The 22303-nt window shown below is 42.5% G+C and overlaps 1 protein-coding gene across 1 annotated transcript; it reads left to right on the forward strand.

The window, feature by feature from the left end:
• Positions 1-1309: 1309 nt before the first annotated feature.
• TMIGD3 (transmembrane and immunoglobulin domain containing 3) lies at positions 1310-21404 on the forward strand (the record flags this gene model as incomplete). The annotated part of the gene is made up of 5 exons (XM_082349508.1): positions 1310-11624; positions 13496-13843; positions 15976-16042; positions 16763-16863; positions 21331-21404. The coding sequence occupies exons 1-5, from the start codon at positions 11585-11587 to the stop codon at positions 21402-21404; spliced, it is 630 nt and encodes a 209-aa protein (XP_082205634.1). The 5' UTR covers positions 1310-11584.
• Between the last annotated feature and the right edge of the window lie 899 nt (positions 21405-22303).

A 22303-nucleotide genomic window follows, 5' to 3' on the forward strand; every position in this document is an offset into this window, starting at 1 on the left:
AAGGAAAGAAATCATAAAGATCAGAGCAGAAATAAATGAAATAGAAACAAAGAAAGCAATAGCAAAGATCAATAAAACTAAAAGCTGGTTCTTTGAGAAGATAAACAAAATTGATAAACCATTAGCCAGGCTCATCAAGAAAAAGGGGGAGATAACTCAAATCAATAAAATTAGAAATGAAAAAGGAGAAGTTACAACAGACACTGCAGAAATACAAAGCATTCTAAGAGACTACTACAAGCAACTCTATGCCAATAAAATGGACAACCTGGAAGAACTGGACAAATTCTTAGAAAGGTATAACCTTCCACGACCAAACCAGGAAGAAACAGAAAATATGAACAGACCAATCACAAATAATGAAATTGAAACTGTGATTAAAAATCTTCCAACGAACAAAAGTCCAGGATCAGCTGGCTTCACAGGTGAATTCTATCAAACATTTAGAGAAGAGCTAACACCCATCCTTCTCAAACTCTTCCAAAAAATTGCAGAGGAAGGAACATTCCAAAACTCATTCTATGAGGCCACCATTACCCTGATACCAAAACCAGACAAAGATACTACAAAAAAAGAAAATTACAGACCAATATCACTGATGAATATACATGCAAAAATCCTCAACAAAATACTAGCAAACAGAATCCAACAACACATTAAAAGGATCATGCACCACGATCAAGTGGGGTTTATCCCAGGGATGCAAGGATTCTTCAATATACACAAATCAATAAATGTGATACACCATAGTAATAAATTGAAGGATTAAAAACCATATGATCATCTCAATAGATGCAGAAAAAGCTTTTGACAAAATTCAACACCCATTTATGATAAAAACTCTCCAGAAAGTGGGCATAGAGGGAACCTACCTCAACATAATAAAGGCCATATACGACAAACCCACAGCAAACATCATTCTCAATGGTGAAAAACTGAAAGCATTTCCTCTAAGATCAGGAACAAGACAAGGATGTCCACTCTCACCACTATTATTCAACATAGGTTTGGAAGTCCTAGCCATGGCAATCAGAGAAGAAAAAGAAATAAAAGGAATACAAATTGGAAAAGAAGAAGTAAAACTGTCACTGTTTGCAGATGACATGATACTATACATAGAGAATCCTAAAAATGCCAACAGAAAACTACTAGAGCTAATCAATGAATTTGGTAAAGTAGCAGGATACAAAATTAATGTGCAGAAATCTCTTGCATCCCTATACACTAATGATGAAAAATCTGAAAGAGAAATTATGGAAACACTCCCATTTACCATTGCAACATAATGAATAAAATACCTAGGAATAAACCTACCTAGGGAGACAAAAGACCTGTATGCAGAAAACTATAAGACACTGATGAAAGAAATTAAAGATGATACCAACAGATGGAGAGATATACCATGTTCTTGGATTGGAAGAATCAATATTGTGAAAATGACTATACTACCCAAAGCAATCTACAGATTCAATGCAATCCCTATCAAATTACCAATGGCATTTTTTATGGAACTAGAACAAATCATCTTAAAATTTGTATGGAGACACAAAAGACCCCGAATAGCCAAAGCAGTCTTGAGGGAAAAACACGGAGTTGGAGGAATCAGACTCCCTGACTTCAGACTATACTACAAAGCTACAGTAATCAAGACAATATGGTACTGGCACAAAAACAGAAACATAGATCAATGGAACAAGATAGAAAGCCCAGAGTTAAACCCATGCATCTATGGTCAACTAATCTATGACAAAGGAGGCAAAGATATACAATGGAGAAAAGACAGCCTCTTCAATAAGTGTTGCTGGGAAAACTGGACAGCTACATGTAAAAGAATGAAATCAGAACACTCCATAACACCATACACAAAAATAAACTCAAAATGGATTTGAGACCTAAATATAAGATCGGACACTATAAAACTCTTAGAGAAAAACATAGGAATAACACTCTTTGACATAAATCACAGCAAGATATTTTTTGATCCACCTCCTAGAGTAATGGAAATAAAAACAAAAATAAACAAATGGGACCTAATGAAACTTCAAAGCTTTTGCACAACAAAGGAAACCATAAAAAGATGAAAAGACAACCCTCAGAATGGGAGAAAATATTTGCAAACGAATCAACAGACAAAGGATTAATCTCCAAAATATATAAATAGCTCATGCAGCTCAATATTAAAGAAACAAACAACCCAATCTAAAAATGGGCAGAAGACCTAAATAAACATTTCTCCAAAGAAGACATACAGATGGCCAAGAAGCACATGAAAAGCTGCGCAACATCACTAATTATTAGAGAAATGCAAATCAAAACTACAATGAGGTATCACCTCACACTGGTTAGAATGGGCATCATCAGAAAATCTACAAACAACAAATGCTGGAGAGGGTGTGGAGAAACGGGAACCCTCCTGCACCATTGGTGGGAATGTAAATTGATACAGCCACTATGGAGAACAGTATGGAGGTTCCTTAAAAAACTAAAAATAGAATTACCATATGACCCAGCAATCCCACTACTGGGCATATACCCAGAGAAAACCATAATTCAAAAAGACACATGCACCCCAATGTTCATTGCAGCACTATTTACAATAGCCAGGTCATGGAAGCAACCTAAATGCCCATCGACAGATGAATGGTTAAAGAAGTTGTGGTACATTTATACAATGGAATATTACTCAGCCATAAAAAGGAACGAAACTGAGTCATTTGTTGAGACGTGGATGGATCTAGAGACTGTCATACAGAGTGAAGTAAGTCAGAAAGAGAAAAACAAATATCGTATATTAACGCATGTATGTGGAACCTAGAAAAATGGTACAGATGAACCAGTTTGCAGGGCAGAAATTGAGACACAGATGTAGAGGACAAACGTATGGACACCAAAGGGGGAAAACCGCGGTGGGGTGGGGATGGTATTGTGCTGAACTGGGTGATTGGGATTGACATGTGTACACTGATATGTATAAAATTGATGACTAATAAGAGCCTGCAGTATAAACAAACAAACAAACAAACAACTAATACTAAACTTTCTTTGGGTTATTTATATGGAAATATGTTAATATAAATGTTTCAGACATTACATGAAAATTCTAAAAATCTTGTATGTTCTGATATAATGTTATAAGTCATAATTCTAGTTATTACTTTAAAATGTATATCTCAGAAATAACTAAAAACAAAATAAAAAGTAAAAAAAAAAAGATATTTAAAAAATTTGGTTTATCCTTATTACCCATTTATGTTTTTATTTACACATCAAATAGAGTGAAAATTAATTCTACCCTTAAGAGGGAGCAACAGAACTAATAACACCAGATAATACTCAGAACGCTAATGGACACATCTGTTTATTCTCTGTAACTCTGAGCCTGTCATTTGCTTTAGAATGTTACTTTTTCATGTCTTGGGCATTTTCCTGATATCTGTGTATAATCTCCTTCTGTTGGTACTTTCTTCGGTTTCATGGTGTGCCATCTCTGAACAATACTGAGTGTTTGTTTTACATTCCACTTTCTCAGCAATAGGAACTATTTAAAAAAAAAATAACCACAATGTCAATATTAATTATTGATTGTTATGTAATGAACTACTCCCAAACTTAAAGGCTTAACATGATAATTATTATCTCTTGTGCTTTCTGTGGGTCAGGAATTCAGGAACATCTTGGTTGGGTGGGTCATGCTTGAGGTCTCTCACGAGGTTACTGGGTCTGTAGTCATCTGGAGGTTTGATGGTGTCAGAGGATTTACTCCCAAGGTGGGTCGTACATGTCTGGCAAGTTGGTCCCTTTCCACATGGGCCTTTGCACAGGTCTGCTTGAGAGTCCTCACAACATAGCATCTGACTTCTGCAAGAAAGAAAGAGCAGTGTGACTTCTGAGGTGGAAGTTGCACACCTTTTATGACCTAGCCTCGGAAGTCATATGCCATCCCTTCTACAATATTTTACTTATCACATGGGCCAGCCCTGATTCAGATTAGGAGGGGATTACACAATGGCATGAATACCAGGAGCCATCTTAGAAGCTGGCTATGACAATATCATTATCACATCTGAAAAAAAATGTAACAATAATTTCTTTCTTTAAAAAAAAATTTTAATAGATCTTTATTGGAGTATAATTGTTTCACAATACTGTGTTAGTTTCTGTTGTACACAAAGTGAATCAGCCATATGCATGCATATGTCCCCATATCCCCACGTTCTTGAGCCTCCCTCCCATCCTCCCTATCCCATCTCTCTAGGTCATCGCAAAGCACCAAGCCGATCTCCCTGTGCTATGCTGCTGCTCCCCACTAGCTAACTATTTTACATTCGGTAGTGTATATATGTCGATGCTACTCTCACTTCACCCCAGCTTCCCCCTCCTACCCTGTGTCCTCAATTCCATTCTCTATATCTACATCTTTATTCCTGCCCTCCAACTAGGTTCATCGGTACCATTTCTTTTTTTTTAGATTCCATATGTATGTGTTAGCATACTGTATTTGTTTTTCTCTTTCTGACTTAATTCACTCTGTATGACAGACTCTAGGTCCATCCACCTCACTACAAATAACTCAATTTCATTTCTTTTTATGGCTGAGTAATATTCCATTGTATATATGTGCCACATCTTCTTTATCCATTCATCTGTCGATGGATATTTAGGTTGGTTCCATGTCCTGGCTATTGTAAATAGTGCTGCATGAACATTGTGGTACATGTCTCTTTTTGAATTATGGTTTTCTCAGGGTATATGCCCAGTAGTGGGATTGCTGGGTCATATGGTAGTTCTATTTTTAGTTTTTTAAGGAACCTCCATACTGTTTTCCATAGTGGTTGTATCAATTTACATTCCCACCAGCAGTGCAGGAGGGTTCCCTTTTCACCACACCCTTTCCAGCATTTATTTTTTCTACAGTTTTTGATAATGGCCATTCTGACCTGCGTGAGGTGATACCTCATTGTAGTTTTGATTTGCATTTCTCTAATAATTAGCGATGTTGAGCATCTTTTCATGTGTCTCTTGGCCAACTGTATGTCTTCCTTGGTGAAATGTCTATTTAGGTCTTCCTTCTGCCCATTTTTTAATTGGATTGTTTGTTTTTTTGATATTGAGCTCTATGAGCTGTTTGTATATTTTGGAGATTAATCCTTTGTCTGTGGTTTCATTTGAAAATATTTTCTCCCATTCTGAGGGTTGTCTTTTCGCCTTGTTTATGGTTTCCTTTGCTGTGCAAAAGCTTTGAAGTTTAATTAAGTCCCATTTGTTTATTTTTCTTTTTATTTCTGTTACTCTAGGGGGTGGGTCAAAAAAGATATTGCTGTGGTTTATGTCAAAGAGTGTTTTTCCTATGTTTTCCTCTAAGAGTTTCATAGTGTCTGGTCTTACATTTAGATCTTTAATCCATTTTGAGTTTATTTTTGTGTATGGTGTTAGGTAGTGTTCTAATTTCATTCTTTTACATGTAGCTGTCCAGTTTTCCCAGCACCACTTATTGAAGAGGCTCTCTTTTCTCCATTGTATGTTCTTGCCTCCTTTGTTGTAAATTAGGTGCCCATATGTGCATGGGTTTATCTCTGGGCATTCTAACCTGTTCTATTGATCTATATTTCTGTTTTTGTGCCAGTACCATACTGTCTTGATTACTCTAGCTTTGTGGTATAGTTTGAAGTTGGGGAGCCTGGTTCCTCCAACTCCGTTTTTCTTTCTCAAGATTGCTTTGGCTATTCGGGGTCTTCTGTGTTTCCACACAAATTGTAAAATTTTCTGTTCTAATTCTGTGAAGAATGCCATTGGTAGTTTGATAGGGATTGCATTGAATCTGTTGATTGCTTTGGGTTGTATAGTCATTTTCACAATATTGATTCTTCCAATATGCATGGTATATTTCTCCATCTGTTTATGTCATCTTTGATTTCTTTCATCAGTGTTTTATAGTTTTCTGAGTACAAGTCTTTCACCTTCTTAGGCAGGTTTATTCCTAGGTATTTTATTCTTTTTGTTGCAATGGTAAATGGGAGTGTTTCCTTAATTTCTCTTTTTGATTTTTCATTGTTGGTGTATAGGAATGCCAGAGATTTCAGTGCATTAATTTTGTATCCTACAACCTTACCAAATGCATTGATTAGTTCTAGTAGTTTTCTGTTGGCATCTTTAGGATTTTCTATGTATAGTATCATGTCACCTGGAAACAGTGACAGCTTTGCTTCTTCTTTTCCAATTTGTATTCCTATTATTTCTTTTTCTTCTCTGATTGCCATGGCTAGGACTCTCAAAACTATGTTGAATGAGAGTGGTGAGAGTGTCTTGCTCCTGATCTTAGTGGAAATGCTTTCAGTTTTTCACCATTGAGTATGATGCTTGCTGTGGGTTTGTCGTATATGGCCTTTATTATGTTGAGGTAGGTTCCCTCTATGCCCATTTTCTGGAGAGTTTTTATCATAAATGGGTGTTGAATTTTGTCAAAAGCTTTTTCTGCATTTATTGAGATGATCATATGGTTTTTATTCCTTAATTTGTTAATGTGGTGTATCACATTGATTGCTTTGCATATATTGAAGAATCCTTGCATCCCTGGGATAAATCCCACTTGATCACGATGTATGATCCTTTTAATGTGCTACTGGATTCTGTTCGCTAGCATTTTGTTCAGGATTTTTGCATCTATGTTCATCAGTGATATTGGTCTATAATTTTCTTTTTTTTTAGTATCTTTGTCTTTTTTGGTATTAGGGTGATGGTGGCCTTGTAGAATGAGTTTGAGAGTGTTCCTTCCTCCGAAATTTTTTGGAAGTGTTTGAGAAGAATGGGTATTAGCTCTTCTCTAAATGTTTGATAGAATTCACCTGTGAAGCCATCTGGTCCTGGACTTTTGTTTGTTGGAAGATTTTAAATTATGGTTTCAATTTCATTACTTGTGATAGGTCTGTTTATGTTCTCTAATTCTTCCTGGTTCAGTCTTGGAAAATTGTACCTTTCCAAGAATCTGTCCATTTCTTCGTGGCTGTCCACTTTATTGGCATATAGTTGTTTGTAGTAGTCTCTTATAATCCTTTGTATTTCTTCAGTGTCAGTTGTGATTTCTCCTTTTTCATTTCCTATTTTATTGATTTACTTCCTCTCCCTTTTTTTCTTGATGAGTCTGGCTAATGGTTTATCAATTTTGTTTATCTTCTCAAAGAAGTAGCTTTTAGTTTTATTGTTCTTTGCTATTGTTTTCTCTGTTTCTATTTCATTTATTTCTGCTCTGATTTTTATGATTTATTTCCTTCTACTGACTTTGAGTTTTCTTTGTTCTTCTTTCTCTAGTTGTTTTAAGTGTAGGGTTAGATAGTTTATTTGAGATTTTTCTTGTTTCTTGAGGTGAGATTGAATTGCTATAAGCTTCCCTCTTAGAACTGCTTTTGCTGTATCCCATACGTTTTGGGTCATCGTGTTTTCACTGTTATTTGTTTCTATGTATTTTTAAATTTCTTTTTTGATTTCTTCAGTGATCTCTTGTTTGTTTAGTAGCACACTGTTTAGCCTCCATGTATTTGGGTTTTTTACAGTTTTTTTCCTGTAAATGATTTCCAATCTCATAGTGTTTTGGTCAGAAAAGATGTGTGATACGATTTCAATTTTCTTAAATTTTCCGAGGCTTGATTTGTGACCCAAAATGTGGTCTATCCTGGAGAACGTTCCATGTGCACTTGAGAAGAATGTGTATTCTGCCAATTTTGGGTGGAATGGTCTATAAATATCAATTAAATCTATCTGGTCTACTGTGTCATTTAAAGCTTGTGTTTCCTTATTTATTTTCTGTTTGGATATCTGTCCATTGGTGTAAGTGGAGTGTTAAAGTCCCCTACTATGATTGTGTTACTGTCCATTTCTCCTTTCATGGTTGTTAGCATTTGCCTTATGTATTGAGGTGCTCCTATGTTGGGTGCATAAACATTTATAATTGTTATATCTTCTTTTGGATTGATCCTTTGATCATTATGTAGTGTCCCTCCTTATCTCTTGTAACAGTCTTTATTTTAAAGTCTATTTTATCTGATACAAGTATTGCTACTTCAGCTTTCTTTTGATTTCCATTTGCCTGGAATATCTTTTTCCATCCCCTCACTTTCAGTCTGTATGTGTCGCTAGGTCTGAAGTGGGTCTCTTGTAGACAGCATATATATGGGTCTTGTTTTTGTATCCATTCAGCCAGTCTGTGTCTTTTGGTTGGGGCATTTAATCCATTTACATTCAAGGTTATTATCAATATATATGTTCCTATTACCATTTTCTTAATTGTTTTGAGGTTTTTTTTGTGGGTCTTTTTCTTCCCTTGTGTTTCCCACTTAGAGAAGTTTCTTCAGCATTTGTTGTAAAGCTGGTTTGGTGGTGCTGAATTCTCTTAGCCTTTGCTTGTCTGAAAAGCTTTAGACTTCTCCATCAAATCTGAATGAGATCCTTGCTGGGTAGAGTAATCTTGGTTGTAGGCTTTTCTCTTTCATCACTTTAAGTATACCCTGCCACTCCCTTCTGGCCTGCAGAGTTTCTGCTGAAAAAGCAGCTGATAATCTTATAGGGATTCCTTTATATGTTATTTTTTGTTTTTCCCTTGCTGTTTTTAATATTTTTTCTTTGAATTTAATTTTTGTTAGTTTGATTAATATGTGTCTTGGTGTGTTTTTCCTAGGATTTATCCTGTATGGGACTGTCTGTGCTTCCTGGACTTGGGTGACTATTTCCTTTCCCATGTTAAGGAAGAGATTATAGAGTTTTCTATAATCCCTTCAAATATTTTCTCAGACACTTTCTTTTTCTCTTCTTCTTCTGGGACACCTATAATTCAAATGTTGGTGCATTTAGTGTTGTCCCAGAGGTCTCTGAGATTGTCTTCAATTCTTTTCATTCTTTTTTCTTTATTCTGCTCCTCAGCAGTTATTTCTACCATTTTATCTTCCAGCTCACTTGTTCGTTCTTCTGCCTCAGTTATTCTGTTATTGATTCCATCTAGTGTATTTTTCATTTCAGTTATTGTGTTGTTCATCTCTGTTTGTTTGTTTTTTAGTTCTTCTAGATCTTCGTTAAACATTTCTTGTATTTTCTGAATCCATGCCTCCATTCTATTTCCGAGATTCTGGATCATCTTTACTCTCATTACTCTGCATTGTTTTTCAGGTAGATTGCCTCTTTCCTCTTCATTTATTTGGTTGTAGGTTTTTACCTTACTCCTTAATCTGTGACATATTTTTTTGCCATCTCATTTTTTTTTTTTTTTTAATGAGTGGGATTGTGTTCCTGTTTTACTGGTTGTTTGGCCTGAGGCTTCCAACAGTGGAGTTTCTAGGCTACTGGGTAGAGCTGGGTCTTGGTGCTGAGATGAAGAACTCTGTGAGACCTCACTCCAATGAATATTCCCTGGGGTCTGAGGTTCTCTGTTAGTCCAGTGCTTTAGACTCAGAGCTCCCACCGCAGGAGATTTGGCCCAACCCCCGGGTCATGAACCAAGATCCCATATGCTGCATGGGGTGGCAAAAAATCAAAAAAGAGAACAATAACAAAGTAAAAAATAAAATTAGACTAGGAAACTAACAGATATGTTAGAAAGAATATAAAAATAAAAATATAGATGAATCAACAACTGGAAGGTACATCAGTATCACAATAGTAAAGAAGAGGAGGAGAGAAAAGAAAAAAAAAAGGGGAGGGGAAGGCCTTGGCTGTGGAGGGCGGGGCCTAAGCAAGAGAGAGGTTTGGGTGCTGGGCGGGGCCTATGCTTAAGACCCACAGGGCTGGAAAAGGCCCTGGGGGCTGTAGGGGTGGGGCTTAGGCTCAAGGAACAGAAGGGGCCCAGAAGTGTCCCCCACCCTGGGTCTCAGAGCATGGGGGACCTCACCTGGGAGCCCAGCAGGCTTCCTGGGCTTGAGTGGGTGGGGCAAATGCCCTCCTCTCCTCTCCTGCTCCCCTGGTCCCGGAGGGCCCCTCTTGCCTGTCTCTCCTATTCTCCCCTCAGCCTCCTTCCTATGACCCCAGGACCAATGTGGCCGGAGTGGGGTTGGGGGGCCTTGCAGGGCAGGGGACTGGCCTGGGAGCTCAGCAGCCTCCCTGGGCCTGAGTGGGCCAGGCGATCATCCTCTGCTCCTCTCCTGCTCCTCCTAGAGAGTCCCTCCCGCCTGCCTCTCCTGATCTCCCCAGCCTCAGGGGCACTGATCCTGTCTGTCTTCCAATTCTCCTCCCCCCTCCGTGCCCCCATGTCCTACTGGTTCACTTGGGGGTTCCTCCTGTCTACTTGGGCATCAGGGTCCCCCACCAGCGGCCAGCAGGTGCCCTAGTTGTGGGGAGAGCCTAACTCAGCATCTTCCCACACCGCCATCTTGACTCTGCCCCCCAACAATAATTTCTGAATATCATCAACTATCTAGTCACTGTCCAAATTTTCTCAAGTGTTTCCTTCAGTCAGAATCCAAATAAATTCCATATATTGCAATTTTATCAGTATGTCTCTTAAGCCCTTCTAATCTATAGATTCCTGCTTCATTTTTTCCCCGTGCAGTTTAATTGTTGAACTCATAAAGGTTTCATGAGGAATAAATGAGGCAATATAAGCAAAACACCTACCATGGTGCAGATAAAACATGTACCATGATGCAGGCCTGCTGCTGGCCCATATGCTGACTTGGTGTGAATTAGAGAAAGGCTCTCTTTCCTCAAGAGAGGACATTATTGAAAACCTGGACAATCACCCACGTCCAGCCCTTGATGAGAAGTGCTAGCTCTGTGATGTGATAAGTAAGCATTCAGCTTAAATTCAGCTGAGGGTGGTTCCATAATTCAAACTTTAAAAATCAGTGGCCAGGCCATATGAGTCCCATTAGGAATAAGGGGAAGCTTCTGCTGCATGGACAGATAGCCTTGCTTTGTCCCAGGAAAGCTTTCAAGATGTCTTTAGGCTGCAGCCTGTCTACTGATGCCCAAAAACCCGCACTTTCACCTGCTCACATGCTCCGGATGCCAGGCACATCTGCTTCAGGCTCCACCCTCTAGCCCCGCTCCCTGGATGAGGCTGCAGTGTCCACTCAGAAGGCAGGATAGTTATGAATCTCCTTACTAGTCTTCCTCTCAGCTAAATAGGAATTGGACTTCCAAGAGTGGTGAACAGACAAGAGGCCTGGCCTCGTATGATACCTGGACCATTGGCAGAACAGGGCACTGTTGCACAGACAAATGTGTGCCAGTGATGGTGTGTGTGCATGTGCCCTTCTGAGTGTGCCTTGTGTGCCAGAGTGGATTTATCCAGGAGGGGGATCTTCACTGCTGTTCTGGGCTCTACCGGGAAGCCCAGAATTTTCTCATATTACTATATAAGTAAGTTTATGTCCGCAAATGGCATCCCTCTGATGAGGTACCCTTGTGCAGTACACAACCTGGGTACCTATACATAGTAGCACTTCTTGGATTAAGTGGTTGGTCCTTCTTTTCCCTGGTCGCTCCAAACAGGATAAAACCATCTTAAACTCAAAGATGTCTGTTTCCTGAAAACAGATCTAGGATTCCTAAGACCCCTGGGTCCATCTGGTCATCCCAGTTGAAGGTTCACTTCCTTCCAGTCATGAGGCTCTTCATTCTGCTCTCCTTGACTGTCTTTTCAGGTAAGAGATGGGGAAGGAACATCTCCAGCCCTCCAAGCTTCCCAGAGACTGTGCATTTTCTTTTCCTTTCCTACCTGGAGTTCTTGCTTATTAGCTCAAACCACTTAAGGAGTGGGATGGGAAAATAAAAGGAGGTGGAAATAGATCTTGTCCAAATTAGTCCTTGTTCTTTGATCTGATGAAGGGGTTGTGGGGGAATTTGAGGCCCTCAGCTAAAATGAGGGCTCTGGATTCTCTCTCTCAGTTTAAGTTCCCCCTTCCTTTCCCCCTTCTCCCCTTAAAAACATTTGTGCTGATATATGAGGATGGGACTTTCCACTTTCTGCCCATGCCTGACCCCGAAGATGAGACTCAGAGGACCGGGCTGGCCCCAGCTCTGCCACTGTCCAGCCTTGTGACTTTTGAGAGTCACTGCACCTCTCTCTGGGTCCGTGTTCAGGCCAGTAAACTGAGTATCACACAATCTTTCTTATGGGGTCCATCTGAGAACAAAATATCATACCATGTCAAATGATATCAAGGATGTGAGCCTGTTTTGTAGGCTGGTCGCACCCACTGTGAGCTACACTTGAGGCAGCATTTGAGGGGGCCCCAGTGCACATCTGGAAGGCTGAGGGAGGAGTGGTGTCTGTTGCGCATCTCGTCTCCTTGGTCAGACACTTCCCCAGCCACCGTCAAGCTGGATGTGAAGTACACGACTTCCTTATTATGCAACATCCTGAGATGACTGATATGACCACACTGGTCTGGTATGGAGGAAACATGAAGCTCTTAGCCCCTGAGGACAGACAGAACGAGACATCTCTGTTTTCAGCCCTATACATACATCAGAAGCCTCTAAACCTCCTTACTTTCTTTTTCTATAATTATTTTCTATTTTTTAAAATTTTATTGAAGTATATTTGATTTCCAATGTTGTGTAGTTTCAGGTGTACAGCAAAGTGATTCAGTTATTTATATATATATTCTTTTTTCAGGTTTTTTTCCATTATAGATTATTACAAGATACTGAATATAGTTCCCTGTGCTATACAGTAGGTCTTTGTTGTTTAGCTGTTTTATATATAGTAGTGTGTATCTGTTAACCCCAAACTCCTAATTTATTCCTCCCCCTGCCCTTTTCACTTTGGTAACCATAAGTTTGTCTTCTATGTCTGTGAGTTTGTTTCTCTTTCAAACCTCCTTATTTTCTTTTTGAGGATGCCAAGGTGGAGTGGGGGGCTAGGGGCAGAGGATCTACTAACAGTAAGCCTCAGGTTCTTCTACCCTCCCCCCCAAGCAACATGAGAAGCCGCCTAAATTCTTGCAGAGGGGGAGACATATTTTACCCACTCTTAGGCCAGGGAAGAAGTCTTCTCCGGGGTTGCTGTATTAGTTTGCTAGGTCTCCTGTAACAACCATAGACTGTGTGGCTTACACAATAGGAATTTGTTTCCTTTCAGTGATGGAGGCCAGAAGTCCAAGATCAAGGTGTTGGCAGGTTTGGTTTCTCCTGAGGTCTCTCTCCTTGGCTTGCAGAAGGCCGCCTTCTCACTGTGTCCTCACATGGTCATCCCTCTGTTGTCTGTATCCTAATCTCCTTTTTTATTAGGGCACCAGTCAGATTGGATTAGGGCACATTCCAACGACCCCATTTTAAGTTAATTACCTCTTTGAAGGCTCTAAATCCAAATGTAGTCACATTCTAAAGTACTGGGTGGCTAACACGTCAACGTATAAATTTTAGGGGGACACTATTCAGCCCATAACAGTTGCCAACCCCAATGCAGGCAAAAATCGGCCTCCAATGCTTTAATTAATTTTCCTCCAGGGTGCAGAAACTGCAATGTGTTTAAAAGAACAATAGTGTTTGTCTATGTGTGTTTTCACAGATGCTATGGTCATGGACGAAAAGGTCAAGGAAAGCTTTGTGCTGGACACAGTTTCTGCCATCTGCAACTACGATGCCCACTATAAGGACCACCCCAAATACTGGTGCCGAGGCTATTTCCAGGACTATTGCAACATCATTGCCTTCACACCCAACAGCACTGACCGCGTGGCCCTGAGGGACATAGGAAACCAGCTTATTGTCACTGTGTCCTGCCTGACCAAGGAGGATACGGGCTGGTACTGGTGCGGCATCCAGCGGGACTTTGTCAGGGATGACATGGATTTTACAGAGCTGGTTGTCACTGACAACAGAAGAGCCCTCGCCAACAATTTTTGGTCTGGGAGAGGTAAGAGCCTGTTGGGGGTCCAGCTGGGGGTAACCCACAGCAGTGCATGTTAGCTGGTGTGGTAAATACTCAGAGAGCAACAACTCGGGCTCCCCCTAGGTTCTCTGGGGTAACCTGGCCTCTCCTTCCCTCCATAGTAGGGTAGCTGCTGATGATGCTGACAATTGACTTGGAATTCAGGGAAGAGGAAGGTGCCATTGCCCTGGGGTGCTCTTGACACCTCTCTCCCCTCACAGCCATCTGGCTGATGGAACTTGGGAGGCTGACAGGTGCGAGAGCATTGCCTTGCAGGTCTAGAATCTTGAAGATTCACTTCTTGAGGAGTGACTGAGGCTGTAAAAAGTGGTCTAAGCACCTAGACAAGCACCCTTAAAAAGTGTCCACTTAGGGGGCTTCCCTGGTGGCGCAGTGGTTAGGAATCCGCCTGCCAATGCAGGGGACACGGGTTCGTGCCCCGGTCCAGGAAGATCCCACATGCCGCGGAGTGGCTAGGCCCGTGAGCCACAGCTACTGAGCCTGCGCGTCTGGAGCCTGTGCTCGGCAACGGGAGAGGCCGCGACAGTGAGAGGCCCGCGCACCGCGATGAAGAGTGGCCCCCGCTCGCCGCAACTGGAGAAAGCCCTCGCACAGAAACGAAGACCCAACACAGCCAAAAATAAAATTAATTAATTTAAAAAAATAAAATAAAATAAACGTATTATTAAAAAAAAAGTGTCCACTTAAATAATTTCATAATTTACAGGGATAAATATGGTCCAAGAGGTCAGTGTTTTCTTTTAAGGAGTACAGTTTGCACCAAGAGGCTGCCAGAAGGGTGTGGGTGGAGCAGCCTGGAGGGGTGAGTCTGTCTAAGCCAGTGTGTTGCTCCTTTGGGCCAGGGCGAAGGCATAGGGTCTCCAGACGCTCCCCAAAATCCTTCTGTCCAATGCTGAAAACCTCTCTCAGGCACACTGCTTATGGAAAGTACTATCTTTCTTTTCTTCTTCTTTTCCTCCTGTGGCTTCTCATTATTTCCATTTCTAGAAGGGATGTCTTTTTCTTTTTCTTTTTCTTTTTTTTAATAAATTTATTTATTTATTTGTTTATTTATTTTGGCTGTGTTGGGTCTTCGTTTCTGTGCGAGGGTTTTCTCCAGTTGCGGAGAGCGGGGGCCACTCTTCATCGCGGTGCGCGGGCCTCTCACTATCGCGGCCTCTCCCGTTGCGGAGCACAGTCTCCAGACGCACAGGCTCAGTAATTGTGGCTCACGGGCCTAGTTGCTCCGCGGCATGTGGGATCTTCCTGGACCGGGGCACGAACCCGTGTCCCCTGCATTGGCAGGCAGATTCTCAACCACTGCGCCACCAGGGAAGCCCGGGATGTCTTTTTCTAGTGCAATCCAGAGCACAATGTCAGTAGGAAAACAGAGGACTAAAGGGAAGCTCCGGGAAGCCTCCTCCTGGTGCTAGAGGGCCTTGCTCACACTTGACCAACTGGTTATTTGTTCAGCAAGCATCTTACTGAATGTGTGATACCCTTCACGCCTACAGTGTTTCTACTTTGTGTGGTTCTACTTTTACTTAACTGTGTAGTCTGTCCTGAGTTTTAGGCTCAGGATGAGAGAAGTCCCACCTAAGTGTGCTCCTTAGTTTAAATGAAACACAGACACACCCCCCACACCCCAGTCTTATCACAGGTGGCAATTTGGGTGACCATGGTGGCCCTTCTCCCATTGGGTTTTGGTGGCTGTCAGAAGCACGATGTGGCAATTATGTTACCTACTGATCAGTTCCTTAAGGATAGGACTGGCACTCAGCCTGGCACTCTCTAACCACAGGCCATATCTAGTCAACACAGTGCCTTTGTGCAAATCTGAAAAAGATGCCCCTTCCTCCAGGTGCATGGATCCCAGTGGCAAGGTGCATGGTTTGGCAAACAGAGTATATGGGCTGGATTACAGCCCTGCTTGTTCTCTCCGCCTTCTGCCCTGTGCAGGGCACACATAAACAGCTGGACTTGACCCAGCAGTCACTCAGGGCACTAATTCTCTGGAGACTGAGGGAATGACAGGTAGAGGTGCAGAGATGCAGAAAGCAAAGGAAGGGCCTGGGGATGGGCCTTATTTGACTCTCAACAAATCCTTTCTGACACAGACCTATCAGGCAACAAGAACAGAAGCTGCAATTCTTCCAAAGTTGTCCACAAGGCAGATCACTCCAGGTGAGTCATGACTTTAGGAGACAAGCACACTTTGGGCGGGCAGTAACAACACAACTTGACGGTGGGTTTGCACCTGCTCCTTTACAGCAGTGTATTGTTTCTCTTCCTGAACTGTCTTCAGTGTGACTATTTATTTTCCTTCAAAAGAACATAGTTTAGGACTCTTGATCACAAGCAGCAAGAACGCTCTCTGGCTATTTTAGTTAAAGAGGGAAATTCTTCATAAGGAGAGAGCAATGTCTGATGAAATACGAGGGCAGGGATGTGGTAGCCCTGAGAAAGGGTCTGGAACGCCATCAGGATTTATCTCCATCTCTAATCTGCTACGCTTATGTGTGTTTGCTTCCTCTCTCTCCCCACTGCCCTTTTATATTTCGTTTTTGCCATAGGAGAAGATAATCCATTTCTAGCTGCCGAGTTTAATTTTCTCCTGTTCAAGAGACTCGCCAGCCTGAGGCTGCATCCTCCCACTCCCAGTCCCATGTTAGTTCCCGAGGAGGGGGCTGGGCCCAGGTTGGTCAGACACCCACCCCAGGTCCAATCAAGTGTGGTCTGGAGGAGACGGGTGCTCTGAAGGAATCCAGGTTGCCAGGTGCTGCTGGAACTGGGCGAGAGCAGGGGCAGGGAGAGGGGACGGGTCCCAGAAAAGGGGATCCTGAGCAGAGAACCAAAAGATGGTGTCTTCCAAGGGCCATGGATGCTGTCTCTGATTCCTTCCAGGATGACCATTCTCATCATTTGTATGCTGATCACGGGCTTGGGGATCATCTCTATAATCAGTCATTTGTCCAGAAGAAAGAGAGGTCAAATGAGTAGAAGGGGTAGGTAGCAGTTGGGGTGGTGTGGGTGGGAATTGGGGAAAATGAAAGGGGTCAAGGAACAGCTTTCAAATGGGTGAATGTGACCCTCTTCTTTTTGCCTGGACCCCTGGAATCCTGTGCAGCCTGCCCATGGGCTAGGGGCAATTCTGTTTCACAGTGACAAATGCTCCCTGAGAGGTGGCAGAGAGAGCACTGTAGCCCTCATAAGTGGAGGTGTGTGTAGACCAGAGAGGAGGGAGGCTGAGACGTCAGAGGAGCTTCTGGGGCCCCTGGGTAAGCAGGCATAGAAAGGTCTCCTTGAGAAGAAGGGTCAGGAAAGGAAGAGGACAGGCCCAAGGGCCTCAGGCCCAGCCTTGAGCCATGGGAAGAGTGGCCTTTCAGCTTTGTGCCTCCTTCTGCCCTTGGGCGATTGCAGGTAAAGTCCTAGCCAGAAGCCAGAAAAGAAGCCAAGCTTCCTCTGTGATCCCCACACTTCTGGTAAGTTCCCTCCTTGACTCTTCTATCCTGGGCCCTGTGCCCACCACTCCCTGATCTGTAGGGCGCCCTGTTCCTAAATAGAAGAAGGCCACCATGTGGTGAATTGGCTAACCTCTCAAGTGGACACAGGGTAGAGAGAGCATCACGGACAAGTGCCACTCTTTGTCTACTAGGTTTTTTGTTTTTTTCTTTTTATGCTCAGAAGCCACAGAAATATCCTGGGCAATGGAGAGACTGTAGGCATAATTACAAAACAGACCCCAACCTCCCCTGGGTATGGAAATGTAGAAAACAACATTTTAGAGAATGAGGGAACACAAACAAACCAGAAACACCTGTTAATGAAACACAAGGGTCTACAGCCAGACATATCTGAAATCCAAAGCTAAGGCTGTGAGGTCTCATTCTCTGTCTGTGATAATTTGGCCCTGGGGGCAGAGCGGAAGCCCTAAGAAATCAAAGCAGTGGCTCCCATGGCATTTCTGGTCTTTTGCCGTTTAAGAGCTGTGGGAACTGTGGAGGTGGGGGAAGCAGACAAAGCAACATCTCGCTTGGTTTTACCCAAGACCCCTCCCTTTGGGACACAATTTGAGTCTAGGTTTTTGCAAAAATCATTGTCACTTCCTTAAGGCATGACCTTGGGAAACTTGTTACTTCTCTGGGCCTGTTTTCTTCTCTATAAATTGAGGACCCCATACTCCCCAGGATTTTTTACTAATTCACTCATTCATTCATTCATTCATTCAATAAACAAGTACCATGCCAGATTCTGGGATACGCAGCTGAGCCAAAGAAATAGCATCTGTCTTCATGGAGCATATAATGTAGAGTGGGAAGTAGGCAAACCATCTCAGACACACACACACACACACAAACACAAGTGAGATCATCAACTAGAGTAAGTACTCTGAAGGAGAGATGTGTGGTGCTATGCAAGTTGAAGCAATGGAACCCAACCCTATTCTTTTTTAGCAAGGAGTTGTACAACTTGGTTTAGCCACGGCCTGCTTCCTCACACTTAGGCAATGGGAATGTGACAGCCAAGATCAGGGGCCTTTATGGGCTCTGAAGGAGTCCAGCTGCATTCACGTCACCAGAGCTTGGTGAGAGGTGAACGCAGGCCCCACGCACCAAGCTTTCCTGCTGACTGACTGATGACCTTTAAAGTCATGACGTCTGATTTCCACCCTGAAAACAAACTTTGGTGTTTGGTCTCCATGAAACACCCATGACAGAGTTTGCCACTTTTGCTGCAGAAACACCCAGCAGAGGTAGGCAACAAATCTCAACTCAATTTTCCTTTTCTGTTTCCAACAAAGTAGATGACTCTTTGAAACCCCTCTCTCATGTCCTGACTCCAAAGGCAATGGCTCATACTGAACAGATGGGACTGAAGATTTCTTTTATTTAGTTGAAAAATAAAATGATGCTACAATAGAGTCACCATGACAACCAGCCCACATCTTGAGGACTGATTCTGATCTCAGGCATTCTGAAGGCCCCTCTAACCTTGCCAGCGATCATTTGCAGTTACATAAGAACAGTGGCAGCCAGAGGGGCTGTGCTAGGCCACGCCTAAGCAAGGCCACGGTCGGATAACATCTCAAGATCTTAGTTCTCACGCACTCGGCTTGTCGGAAGTGAAGAAGAGGGCCGGATCTTGGTCAGGGGGCCAGGAGATCACTTGTGTTGTATTCCTTAGCCAATACATTTCTGACCCAGTGTTGAATGAACTCCAAGGTGTGACTAACTTCTCTCAGGATATCACTGGGAAAGTATTTCTGGAAAAGTTTCTTTTAAAGTATAGTATTCCAATTTACTTCTGAATTGGTATTACATGCTGTTCTACCCAAAGAAAGGGAGAGAGGCTAAATCAGGAGTTCTTAGATTCTCTTGGCTCAAAGACAGTCCTGTATGGGAAACTGCCACCAGACTGAATGGATACTGCTTCTGATCAGTGAGAAACCAAGGTGTGATAAATTAAGAGAAATATTCATTCACATCAGGAAACACAAATCAATACGGGGGCATCAGCAATTGTGGGTGCAGGTGAGGTGATATTGTCATTAATGGCAGAATTACCCAAACTCTTAGCTCCTACCTGAATGTCTGCACCCTCTCTTCCCATAGAGTGTCTCTCCTGCTATTTCAGACCCTGGCGGCTCCCCACCACTGCCTCTGTTGCTCTCATAAAAACCCTGCTCTTCCAGTCTCTTCTGATAGGGTGCTGGCCAGTCTCTGCACTCAGGACACTCAGTGGCCCTCTGGTCTGAGCAGGGCTGGGAGAGGGTTCTGCACATGCCCTGCACGTGTAGGTCCAGGCTCTCACAAACTCTTCTATGAGCACAGTTCCTTCAGCTTCCACCCTAAACCTTCTCTCCATAGGTAGGGAACTCAAAGCTACTCAGCACCCTGATGGGGAGAGGAGGGAGTGTGGATGTCAGTCCATTCCTGCCATCCTCCGTGTTCCCACACAGCTGGTCCCCCTCCCTCCCAGAGTCTCAGATCAAACAACAACAAAAGTGCTGTCTCTCAAATGCAAATCAAAACTACAATGAGGTATCACCTCACACCGGTCAGAATGGCCGTCGTCAAAAAATCTACAAACAATAAATGCTGGAGAGGGTGTGGAGAAAAGGGAACTCTTTTGTACTGTTGGTGGGAATGTAAATTGATACAGCCACTATGGAGTACAGTATGGAGGTTCCTTAAAAAACTACAAATAGAACTACCATATGACCCAGCAATCCCACTACTGGGCAAATATACCCTGAGAAAACCATCATTCAAAAAGAGTCATGTACCACAATGTTCATTGCAGCACTATTTACAATAGCCAGGACATGGAAGTAACCTAAGTGTCCATCGACAGATGAATGGATAAAGAAGATGTGGCACATATATACAATGGAATTTTACGCAGCCATAAAAAGAAATGAAATTGAGTTATTTGTAGTGAGGTGGATGAACCTAGAGTCTGTCATACAGAGTGAAGTAACTCAGAAAGAGAAAAACAAATACCGTATGCTAACACATATATATGGAATCTAAAAAAATTAAAAAAAAAAATGGTTCTGAAGAACCTAGAGGCAGGACAGGAATAAAGACACAGATGTAGAGAATGGACTTGAGGACATGGGGAGGGAGAAGGGTAAGCTGGGATGAAGTGAGAGAGTGGCATGGACTTATATAAACTACCAAATGTAAAATAGATAGCTAGTGGGAAGCAGCCGCATAGCACAGGGAAATCAGCTCAGTGCTTTGTGACCACCTAGACGGGTGGGATAGGGAGGGTAGGAGGCAAACGCAAGAGGGAGGAGATATGGGGATATATGTATATGTATAGTTGATTCACTTTGTTATACAGTAGAAACTAACACACCATTGTAAAGTAATTTACTCCAATAAGGATGTTTAAAAAAAAAAAATCGTGCTGTCTCTCGCCTCAGCCACAAAACAACCCCAATCCTTCCCCTGTGGCCATGTATTGAATTTGCATAAAGAAGCCACTAGCCCACCAGTTCTGCAAATAGCAATCCAGTCCGGGCTGGCCTTGTACACTGGATGTACAAGTGGGCTTGTACATCCCACTACACAAGGCAAGATAGTAGACAGCAATCTTCCACAACAGATGAAGACATCCATAGATGTCTTGGAAGGTTTACACTTACCTATCTGGAAAACTATTTCCCCTGAGAATCCTACAGGTTTGCTCTGGTTCCATGATCCAGCATCCACAACCATTTTTCTTCCCATACCAAGCAAAGACTTGTTGAATCTGTGGTCAATTATTTAATTACTCATTTCATCTTCCAGCAAGGCTAGCCACGCACCAGTTTTCATGATAAGGAGACAAAAAACCAAGACTTTGTAAATGCAAGCTTGTGCTATTAAAACTGGGAAGCTTCAAGAAAACAGACGGAGGAGCAATTAATCTGATATTTCACGTATTGTGTGGCCATAGGACGATGTTTATGTCTCCTCTTGTAGCTGCTCATAAGGTACTGGCCCTGAACTGGAAAGCTGATGTGGCTTCTAGCTTCAATGTTGGTAGAATTGCTTGATGTCAGCTCAGAGTTTCAGCTGAAACTGAGAGAGTCCTACCCAAGGATGCACGCCACAGCCAGCCAGGGGAGAAGGGCATTCCTGGTGCTCTGCTGACCTTGTGCAGCTGGCTGCACTGTGGGTGGTGATGGGGGCTCCTTTATCAACTCTCTCTTCCTCTGTCTTCCCCTCCATATCCAGCTGTCAGGAGTAGCCGCTCCATCTCAGAGTGAACATGCTCTCTCGAACACATCCCCTGGCTTTACCCTTCTAGTTTCTCTGCCACTATACGTACTCTGGGACAGCTTGGTGTGGAGGCAAGATGCAAGGAATTTGAAGTGAGAGGACTTGATTTAAATTTTGTTCTGCCACTTACTAGCTGGGAGACATTGGGTAAATTATGTCATCTCTTTGCACTTTAATTTCCTTACCTTGATATTCAAAAATATTACTTAATGTTTTTTAAGAGAGATTCGTGGAGGAAGCTTCCTTCCCTGTGGACTGAGCTCTTCTGGGGGGACACTCCTCAGTGACACCCCAGCAGACATGGAGTGGTCTGTCTGATGAGTGAGTATGGGGGTAGGAGCCAGGTGTGCCTACTCTGCCCTTCTTCTTTTTTTTTTTTTAATTTTATTTCATTTTTTTATACAGCATGTTCTTATTAGTTATCTATTTTATACATATTAGTGTATATATGTCAATCCCAATCTCCCAGTTCATCCCACCACCAACCCGAGCCCCTGTGCTTTCCCCCCTTGGTGTCCATACTTTTGATCTCTATATCTGGGTCTCTACTTCGGCTTTGCAAACTGCTTCCTCTGTACCATTTTTCAAGATTCCACATATATGTGTTAATATATCATATTTGTTTTTCTCTGACTTACTTCACTCTGTATGACAGTCTCTAGGTCCATCCATG

The sequence above is a fragment of the Balaenoptera borealis genome (genome assembly GCF_965194805.1).
Source record: "Balaenoptera borealis genome assembly, chromosome: 1".
NCBI classification, from domain to species: domain Eukaryota; kingdom Metazoa; phylum Chordata; class Mammalia; order Artiodactyla; family Balaenopteridae; genus Balaenoptera; species Balaenoptera borealis.